Here is an 11,320-nt window from a genome sequence, read left to right as displayed (position 1 = left end):
CAAGATGAAAGATATAAGGAAATTCAAAAAGATTCAAAAGATTGCTGCTAAGAGAGAGGTCTGGGAGTGACAAATACAGGATAATCAACAACCTGAGAGTCATGTTAATAGGATATTCGGTGATATGTATAAAATGGTAAAAATCATAGGATTAGCATTCCACTACATGGATAAAGATATGATGAAAAAGATAATAACCACTATGATTAGACCAAAATTGGAATATGTAGAAACTGTGTGGTCTCCCCATAAGAAGAAATACATAAAAAAAAAAACTAGAAAGAATACAAAGGATGGCAACGAAAATGGTTCCAGAACTGGAGGGATTGACATATGAAGAAAGGATAAAGGAAATGGACCTGCCAACACTGGAACAAAGAAGAGAAAGGGGAGACCTAATACAAATTTATAAACTATTGATTAAAATGGAGGAAATAGACAATGAGGAGTTACTACTAAGAAGGAAGAAACGTCAGCAACACACGAGGGCACAGTAAAAAGTTGAGGAAAGAGAGACATTAAGAAATATAGCTTCCTGCAAAGAAATATAGAGGTTTGGAACAGACTAAGTGAGGATGTAGTATCGGCGAAGAGTGGGCACAACTTTAAGGAAAAGCTGGACAAATACAGATATGGAGACGGGACCACACGAGCATAAGCCCAGGCCCTGTAAAACTACAACTAGGTAAATACACACACACACACACTATTAACTCAAATTCTATACCCACCCAGTTAATCACACATGACTAAAACTATGCTGGACCCTAGCCAGAAACTGAATCAAGTTGAAAGGTTGATGTTTTCTATTGAATGTAGAACCTACTAGGTTGCTTGATTCATGATGGACAAGCCACAAGTTTTTTATTAGGTGACAAATATGCAAAACTGACATGCGATGGACTTTCAAAGGCCTACATAGATTAACAATATCCTTAACACTCACCCATTAGCAAACTTGGAGATTACCATGATGGGACCAAAACTTTCTTCTTTGGCAAGAAACATATGGTCTTCTACATTTGTAAAGACTGTGGGGTGCAAGAAGTATCCAGGACGGTCGACCCTTGCGCCCCCATACACCAATGTGGCACCTTCTTTTAACCCAACATCAATGTACTCGAGCAGCTTATCAAGGTGTGCTTTGTGATTTTGCGGCCCATGTGCTGTACCACGGTTCAATGGGTCTCCAATGACCTGGAAACAAAAAAATTATATATTGCTATGCCAATGGAGTCATACCTCTCCAAGCATACATAACCTTGGCTTTTGTGATCTTCATTGAGTGACAAAATTTAAGACATAATAATGTGTCCTCTTAACCCGGTAGCAGTGATGGGCCAAATTTGTGGCTTTACCGTGTTGCAGTGACGGGCCAAATTTGTGCCATGATATAAACCCCCCAAAACAGATGATACATAATCTGATCACAAATGCTTCGATATATATTATGTAATGGTTTGTGTGATGGATGATTTTTTCTCATTTTTCTCACTTAGAGGGACCATTAAGAAACATGATCCCTGCTGCTACTGGGTTAATGAGACTTAAATAGCAACCCTGTAGATGAATTATAAGGAGCCAATAAGCTGATCTGTCAAAAACTTTCTGAAACTTTTCAATATGAAATACGTAGTCATATAGCTCACTATGCACATTAATATTGCACAAACTTTTGTACCACACCAAAACACTCGTAAAACAATACGAAATTCCCCATTGAAATTAACCCCTTCACTACGGCCGGGCCCAAACAGCGTCCCGCCCCATATCCGAGATCCCTGGCTCGCTCCCTGTTCCTGTTGCGAGCATAGTATCCACCGTTACTGTTTTCTTCTTTGCAGCACCATTCCTTTCAACCATCTTTCTGGGGGACATTGTTAAAGCACAATGAACTCACTCTGTAGTGCTGAAAACACACTCTGTAGTGCTAAAAACATGACACGAGTGCACAGATGCTATTATTACGAGTTTACAACGTGGACTGAGACGAGCCATCATCTGGCGGTCAAGAATTACCCTAGACCGAGCAAAAATCAACCCCAAATCTTGCAAATTCTTGCGTTTCTTGTTCTGGCGTGACAGATTTTAAAGAATTCCCTCCAATTCTTGGCAAAAAACGGGGGTCCTGCGCAAGCCATGGTGGGGCTGGGTACGGCCACTGTCTTGCTGGCCGCACCTAGGGTTGTCAGGTTGGCGGGTTTCTCGCCAAATGTGGCAGTTTTTTATCTTCACTGACAGGCAAAATTTGATGCTGGCGGGCTGGCGATTCTTTGCAGATTTCTGTCCTGCTTGGCGATTTTTTGGCATCTTTTTGTGTCTCCAGTAAATTTCAAGTTATCCTTACTATTATATCAAAATAATTTTCGAGGTCATGATTCATAAAACATGTAGTTAACTGTCAAGCGACAAGAAGAATGTTCGCACTCAGCTGCTCCCTTCCCATTCCCTCTCCTTGCCCTTAACCCTTCCTGTACGGCAATGCCAACATTGGCATCATGAAGTGCCCAGTGCAATATACGACGACGCTGACGTCGGCGTCATAATTACATTTTGTTTTAGATGTTCCCGAGTGATTCCGTATTCTGTTCTGACTCTACCTAGAGACTCGGCATGTGATATAATGTTTTATTTGACTTTCAATGTTATTATAGTGTAATAACGTAAGTGTGTCTTGCGCCTATTTGTACCTGACAGTAACAATCAATTTTAACAGAAAATAACAAAAATAATGAGAAAGAAATGATGTATGTGCATGTGTGGAGTTCCTCTTCCTTTGAGTTGCCAAGTGGCTGGGTAGTGAGTGCTTATCTCACCACCCCCTCGGCTCAAGGATGCGGCCTCCCCTCCCTGCCTCCCTTTCATCCTCCCGCTGTCTCTGTTCTCTTTCATTCTTCTTTCATTCTTCTTTCCTTTCTTCCTTCTACCTCCTCCCTCCAGGGTGTGTGTGTGTGAGAGAGAGAGAGAGAGAGAGAGAGAGAGAGAGAGAGAGAGAGAGAGAGAGAGAGAGAGAGAGAGAGAGAGAGAGAGAGAGAGAGAGAGAGAGAGAGAGAGAGAGAGAGAGAGAGAGAGAGAGAGAGAGAGAGAGAGAGAGAGAGAGAGAGAGAGAGAGAGAGAGAGAGAGAGAGAGAGAGAGAGAGAGAGAGAGAGAGAGAGAGAGAGAGAGAGAGAGAGAGAGAGAGAGAGAGAGAGAGATAGAGAGAGAGAGGGAGAGAGAGAGAGAGAGAGAGAGAGAGAGAGAGAGAGAGAGAGAGAGAGAGAGAGAGTTGCTAATCTCGCAAATTTCTTTGTATATTTATGCTTACATCTCAAAATTATCAAATAATTTATGTTTCTTTATGTGCACCATTTAAATTTGCATGGTTTTATAAATGATACATGATGATTATGTTGAGATTATGGCTGAAAACTTGTTATAATTAGAAGCGACGTTTGAAATTTGCTGCACGCGGCCAGCCCGGATACGGGGCGGGGCGCTGTTTTCGCCTGGCCCTGGCCGTAGTGAAAGGGTTAATTTGGTCACGTTAGGTCAAGAGGGGGGGGCTTATTTTCTTGTCAATTAAGGCCACCTGCACTAGGCCTTCCGGAAGTGAATACCCATATGTGTTCATGATATCCAGACATATTAATAAACAACTCCTGAGTCGTGACACAGCATTTATTGCCAAGAATTTGTGCCGACATCATCAGTGTTAGCCTTTTTCACTCAAGTCATATACCGTACAGGACGCGACCACAGACCTGGCTTTCCCTGAATTATGAAACTATAGAGGAAAATAGTTGTAGCTGTAGGTACAGGCTAAAGATAAATTTATATCTCTCTCCTATTGCACAGCACAATTCATAAGGTAGCATTTTATTTATTGACATTAATAACTTATTCAGTATAATGTAATATATTTGTTTCTTTTGTGGGTAATTAGTAGGTAGATGGCATTGTTTGTAAATTATAAGGGATTTCTGTGTAGTATGTTGATACTATTGCTTTAGGTTTACTTGTGTTAATTTTAGAAAAATAAAATGTTCTGGATTATGAAAAAGTCTACGTGTGATGCCTTAATATTATCATTATTATTATTATTTTTTTGTTTTGGGGGGGGGAGGGGAGCAAAGCAAATTGGTCTGATAGGATTTGGCGGTTTTGGGGGAAGGATGTGGCGGGTCGGCAGTCCCCAACCTGGCAACTCTGGCCACACCGCCATATGGCGATGACCATTTCCTGAGCTTCCTATGGGTAACCCTGCCAGGTGGGGGTGGACAGAGGTTTAAGGAAATGGTGTGGGCCACTTGTATGTAGTTTGGTGTGGAAAATAAGAGAATTGGTCATTAGAGAGCATGCCGGTATTGAGAAAATCAAATATATACTGAGCAGGTGTCTGGCTATTCTCTACCATTTTCAGGGCAAAGATGTAGTCCACACATCTCAGGGGCTTCGTGGTGCAGTGGTTAGCACACTCAGCTCACAACCGAGAGCGCCCGGGTTCGACTCCCGGGCGGAGTGGAAAAATTTGGGCGGCTTTTACGATACCCTACGCCCCTGTCCACCCAGCAGTGAATGGGTACCAGGTATTAATCGGGGGTTGTGTCCCGTCTCCTGGGATCTGTTCCCTTCTATAATTCCTTCCCCTTCTGTCTCTCTCTGGCATATGACCACAGATGTTGCGCCGACTATACCAAACTTTCCAACTTTTCCACACATCTCCCACCCTTTTCTAAAACCACTTAGCTGATTACTTACATTTTTATTGCCTATTTTCATCATCCCTTCATTTAAAACCCTTCTATACACATTTCCTAACACAATGAGCAAGCCTGTTCCCCTATGTATAAGTGTTGCAATCACTTCAGTGCAAGATGGCGCCACTATAAACACTCGCCTGTGCCAGAACGGGCTGGGCCGACCATCAGGCCCCACCGGGAAGAAGCCTACCAGCACAATAGGCCGCGACGTAAAAAAAAATAATAAATAAATAAAAACACTGCCTTTTTGTACAGGTGGAAAATTATGGCTTTTCTAGTCTTCTGGCATCTCACCTTGCTGCCATGCTAAATTAGCCCGGTAGCAGCGAGGATCATGTTTCTTAATGGTCCCTCCAAGTGAGAAAAATGAGAAAAAATCACCCCTCACACAAACCATTTCATAACACATATCAAAGCATTTGTGATCAGATTATGTATCACCTATTTTGGGGGGTTTATATCATGGCACAAATTTGGCCCGTCACTGCTACACGGTAAAGCCACAAATTTGGCCCGTCGCTGCTACACGGTAAAGCCACAAATTTGGCCCGTCGCTGCTACACGGTAAAGCCACAAATTTGGCCCGTCGCTGCTACACAGTAAAGCCACAAATTTGGCCCATCACTGACACCAGGTTAGATATCCACACCAGTTGAATATTAACTCATAAAGAACTCCCTTAGTCTTAGTGAACATTACCCTATTTGCTTGTAGACCACCAAATCCAGGTGATCAATGGTGCCCACTGCTGTAATAACTCGCCCCCTGAGAATTATCCTCAAGTTTTGTACCAATTAGTGATATCTCAGCATCCAACACCCCAATCTTTATTACACTTCATTACTTGACTCTGTACCACCCACATTACTTTCATTATTCCTTCTTTTCGCACACAGTAGGCACTTGTGAAAACTTGACAGTAAAGATGAGAATTAAGCAACTATGTAAGTACAAGCCTTGAAACTAATAATGTTGAAAGTTCACCCACCATTTTCTTGCATTCTTCAACAACCCTCTTCACAAATTCATCATGGATGGCCTCCTCCACGAATAGCCGTCCTGCAGCAATGCAATTTTCGCCTTTGTTGAAGAAGACACTGCTCATTCCCTGTTTTACAATTCAATGATATTAGTATGTACATATAATTCTCCTACAAAATGCTTGATCATTATAACTTATCATATGACTGATGATAATTAAAGTATGGTATTTCCATTCATCATAAAATGTTATAATCCATTATCTTTGCTGATAGTAATTTGGTCTTACAAGCAACAGCAATGTAAAATAACCTTCATCACTGCAAACTCAAAATCCTTAGAGAAGCTTTAAGTTGTTCTTACCATCCTGACAGCTTTATCAAGGTCACAGTCAGCAAAGATGATAAATGGGGATTTCCCTCCAAGTTCCAATGAAACCTTCTTCAAATTGCTCACTGCACATGATTTCATGATTACTTGGCCGATTTCTGTGCTTCCTGTGAAGCCCAACTTTCGTACATCTTTGTGATCAGCAATGGCCTGCCCACACACGCTCCCTGCAGTATATATTCAGACATTATAACATGGTTAGGAACACATAATATCATTCTTGTGTTTCAGTTAACAACAGTTAAGTATGATGGAAACATAAATCCCAGACATCAATCCAAGATTAAGTTTGCTTGCCTGAAAAAACTACAGTTAAATCTCAACATCCATTGGGGTTAGGTAACAGACACACCTACGGATGTTAAATATCCACAGATATCTGCTTGCCCCCTTAAAACACTTTTTCCAATGTTTTATGGATTGACACACGCTCACCAGAGCTGGACACCACAAACAAAACCATACCATCCACAAACCACAAATCGAAAGCCTACCGCACGACCGTCTGCAATTGTAAATCTGCAAATATCCGGATATGGTAAAAGTTCAATAATCCGAGTAAGTGATTATAACCACAACACACACCACAACATGGAAGTCTGCGGGCAGATTTTGCATTTGCTTGAGTGGTTTCAGGGGTACAAATCCATAAACTAAGATTGTGCTTCCACATCTACAAAACTTACAGTCTGCATAAGTGTGCAGCTCTAAGAGACACACACACACACACACACACACACACACACATGTACATTTCTCAACAATCTTGTTAATGTGTTTTTCTGTCACTAGAAAACAGATTAACAAGATTGTTAGAGAAATGTACAAGCTGTTGATGAATATAAGAATAGCGTTTCACTACATGGACGAAGAGATGATGAAGAAACTGATAGTAGCCATGATTCGTCCAAGATTAGAATATGCAGCAGTAATATGCTCCCCACGCAAAAAGAAGCACATACAAAGGATCAAAATAATCCAGAGAGCAGCATCAAGGTAATCCCAAGCCTGGCGGACTTAACATACCAAGAAAGCTTGGAAAATTTGGGGCTACCACCCCCAAAATTAAGAAGAGAGGTGATATGATTGCAGTTTTCAGGTTGATGAAGGGAATAGATAAAATCGATATAGAGAGGATCTGTTTGTACGGGATGGGTGAGCAACTAGAGGACGTGAAAGGAAGCTGAGAAAGACAAGATGCCTGAAAGACATTAAGAAATACAGCTTCACCAATAGATGCATCAACCAATGAAACAGTCTAAACAAAGATGTTGTTCAATCCAGAAATTTAAACGAGTTTAAGCAAAGTTTGAAAAAGTTGGAAAGTTTTGTTTAGTCAGCGCAACATCTGTGGTCATATACCGGAGAGAGACAGGAGAGGGAAGGAATTATAGGAGAAGGGAACAGATCCCAGGAGACGGGACACAACCCCCGATTAATACCTGGTACCCATTCACTGCTGGGTGGACAGGGGCGTAGGGTATCGGAAAAGCCGCCCATTTTTTTTCCACTCTGCCCAGGAATCGAACCCGGGCTCTCTCGGTTGTGAGCCGAGTGTGCTAACCACTGCACCACGAAGCCCCCAGCAAAGTTTGACCAACTGAGACTCAGAAATGGGACCACACAAATGCAGCTCACTTCCTCATATCAGAACTAGATAAATACAACTAGGTAAATACAAACACACACAGTGGTGAAGAAATCAGAAAACTAAGGGGAAAATGAAAAACTGAAAAAGAGAAGTGCCAGAGATGATAACTAGATGACAAGATATAGGCAGTGCTCAAGGAAGAAATAGTAAAGACGGTAGGAAGAAATAGTGATAGTGATATGTCCATGGAATATATGACTAACCCGGTAGCAGCGGGGATCATGTTTCTAAATGGTCCCTCCAACCGAGAAATATGAGAAAAAATCACCCCTCACACAAACCATTTCATAATATATATCAAAGCATTTGTGATCAGATTATGTATCATCTATTTTGGGGGGTTTACATCATAGCACAAATTTGACCCGTCGCTGCTACACGGTAAAGCCACAAATTTGACCCGTCGCTGCTACACGGTAAAGCCACAAATTTGACCCGTCGCTGCTACACGGTAAAGCCACAAATTTGACCCGTCGCTGCTACACGGTAAAGCCACAAATTTGACCCGTCGCTGCTACACGGTAAAGCCACAAATTTGGCCCGTCACTGCTACACGGTAAAGCCACAAATTTGGCCCGTCACTGCTACACGGTAAAGCCACAAATTTGGCCCGTCACTGCTACACGGTAAAGCCACAAATTTGGCCCATCACTGCTACACGGTAAAGCCACAAATTTGGCCCATCACTGCTACACGGTAAAGCCACAAATTCGGCCCGTCACTGCTACTGGGTTAAGAAAATAGTTGATGTGGAAATAAATGAATGGAAAAAGAAAAGGAAAGGGAAAAAGTAAGATTCAAAGAAATTCTAGAATAACAAAAAAGAGAAAGAAAAGTAAGGATGGAATGTGAGATTGTTCGAGTAATAAGAAAGAAGACTTGATTAGAGAATTGGCAGAAAAGAAAAAAAGTGTGATAATCATGGGTGTTAAAGAAGAGAAAATATCAGTGAGAGCGCTGAGAGATATGAAATCAGCAAAGTGAAAGAAATACTGACAAGCTTAGATGAAGAAGCCAGAAGGCCCACAGCGCGCATGTGTGGTGGACAGCAGAATGACTAATTTCAACGGGGAGATATTTCTCGCAACACATGCCAGTGTAGCGAACCTTCTTCTTCTTCTTCTTTTGACCTGTAACGCTTTGTATTGCTTCTTAGGTCCTCCTCCACACTTTTATACTTCACAACATGCACTTAGGGCCACTTTTACAGTCATTTTGTTTGTTTTGATCATTACCAATGGCGGCGATCACCGCTATAGTATTTCCACGTGAAACTGGCCGATGGGGTAGTGGCGGCTGCGGGGTTAGCCTAGCCCCGCACTTACCACACACTCTCATTATCTCTTGCTTCATGTGCAGCCGCCACTACCCCATCGGCTAGTTTCACGTGAAATACTAAACGTTGCCAGATTGTCGTACTCAGCCGATTATATTTGCCAACATCTTACCCCTAAACCATCTTCTGGGCTCCAATAACGAAACTCATTTATAGTTATCGTTAAAAGAGTTAGATCCTGATGTTTCTTGGCAATAGTTAGGCGTCAGAAACCGGTAAATACTATGCTCTGAGTACGACAGTCTGGCAACGGTGAGCGGCGATCACTGCCATTGGTAATGATCAAAACAAACAAAGTGACTGTGAAAGCGGCCCTTATAGTTACTTAACAGTGTGCACTTATTCACTTCACCCTGAACGTAGGTGTTTTTCTGTCCTTTTCTTTCCCTGATTTTGCTTTTCTATGCCCTTTTGCTATTTTTCACTATTACTTTTCACCGTAGCTGCCATGCATTACAGGTCAAAAGAAGAAGAAGAAGAGGAAAACAACACCGAGAGATATACAATTTTCATAGACTTGAGAAAAAGTTTTTTGGACTGTGGTTCCACAGCATGGGGTGTTCTCTTATCTTGTTAATCAAGTAGTAAGCAAACCAGCTCTGCCAGTCCATTTTAAGAGTCTAATGGTGGGCCGTCTTCCACTGCTCCTCATTCTTCAGCCACTGCCGTCATCTGTTTGTTTACGTACAGCCATTCGGTACCCACATACCCACGCTCGTACTCACAACCGTTTTCCATTCATAAGGACAACCAACAACTCGCTCCTGGTTGGGCATACTGGCAACCGCGATTGCCCATAGCCCCAATGGTTGGACACTGCCTTTTAAGACAGCACGCGTGACGCCGACGGTAGGTAGACGTGACCCGAACATGTCAAAGCAACGCGAAACTCGTGGCGGTAATGCGCCACTATGACAACTAGACATGATGTAGAATATTAATAAAGAACTATGATGCACAAACTTTATACCCGTTACCCCTCTGAATGTCACTGTCTCCGCCATTTTTTACATCTCAAAGCAGTGCCCTTGAGTTTATAAGAAGGACCAATTCTGGTAGGTCCCAGCAGATATTAAGGGTTTTAAATGTAAATTATTGGGATTTTATAAGGATCTAAATACATGTGAAACTTTAATAATGATCTGATAGTGGGGAGAGCTACGAATGTCGGGCGAAAAATCTCCACATTACACTCGTGGCTCAAACCCGTTTATTATTATTTTTTTTTTCAAATGCCTGCCGAAAATGGGGGGTGCATCTTATAAGCCCATGCATCTTATAAGCCGTCAAATACAGTATATACAACAGAGGTAGTGAAAGGAAAGTTGAAAGTTTCGTTTAGTCGGTGCAACGTCTGTGGTCATATGCCGGAAAGAGACAGAAGGGGAAGGAATTAAACAAGGGAACAGATCCTAGGAGATAGGACACAACCCCTAATTAACACCTGGTACCCATTCACTGCTGGGTGGACAGGGACGTGAGGTATCGGAAAAGCCGCCCAAATTTTTCCACTCCGCCAAGGGAATTGAACCCGGGCTCTCTCAGTTGTGAGCCGAGTGTGCTAACCACTGCACCACGAAGAATGTATGGCAGTGCAATACTCTAGAAAACCTACTCACTGCTGTTAAGACACCCACCTGTTCCAGGGAGAACGTTTATCACGCCAGGGGGAATGCCTGCCCTCACAGAGAGTTCAGCAAATTTGAGAGCAGTGAGTGGAGACACCTGTGCTGGCTTGATGACAACAGTATTACCAGCAGCTAGACAGGCAGCCATCTTCCAGCTAAGCATCATCAGAGGGTAGTTCCATGGAGTCACCAGGCCACACACTCTGTCCAACAGATGCACTGCACATTAGTAATGGCATACTAACTACAAAATATGTGGTAGCAATATCATAACCGTATTTCTCATGCAAATTTTGTTTTACCATTTTTTTTTCAACATAGTATTAACCCTTAGAGTACAGGTGGTGATACATTTCTCTGGATGCTGTGCACGGGGAAAGTTTAGGCATTTAAGAGGTGGAAATGGTGTCTTTCTTCTTTCAAATAATTGTATATTCATCTAGTATATATGGTGGTGTACTTAAACTTCTCTCCTAATAATAATAAAAAAAGTTATGACGGCTGAAAACATATTAAGCATTTTCGTGTGGCACATGGTCACTCTCTCTCTCTCTCTCTCTCTCTACCTACCTACTTGCCCCTCCCTCCTCTGTC

General features: G+C 42.2%; 1 protein-coding gene across 1 annotated transcript; it reads right to left on the bottom strand.

Moving 5' to 3' along the window:
• Window positions 1-910: 910 nt before the first annotated feature.
• LOC126999349 (mitochondrial 10-formyltetrahydrofolate dehydrogenase-like) lies at window positions 911-10,961 on the bottom strand. Its single transcript, XM_050861878.1, has 4 exons — window positions 10,736-10,961; window positions 6,085-6,278; window positions 5,729-5,848; window positions 911-1,197 (listed from the first exon to the last, which is right to left on the bottom strand). The coding sequence occupies exons 1-4, from the start codon at window positions 10,890-10,892 to the stop codon at window positions 943-945; spliced, it is 726 nt and encodes a 241-aa protein (XP_050717835.1). The 5' UTR covers window positions 10,893-10,961; the 3' UTR covers window positions 911-942.
• Window positions 10,962-11,320: the final 359 nt, after the last annotated feature.

The sequence above is a fragment of the Eriocheir sinensis genome, chromosome 2 (genome assembly GCF_024679095.1).
Source record: "Eriocheir sinensis breed Jianghai 21 chromosome 2, ASM2467909v1, whole genome shotgun sequence".
Taxonomy (NCBI): Eukaryota; Metazoa; Arthropoda; class Malacostraca; order Decapoda; family Varunidae; genus Eriocheir; species Eriocheir sinensis.
This window is presented reverse-complemented; position numbering and strand designations above follow the sequence as displayed.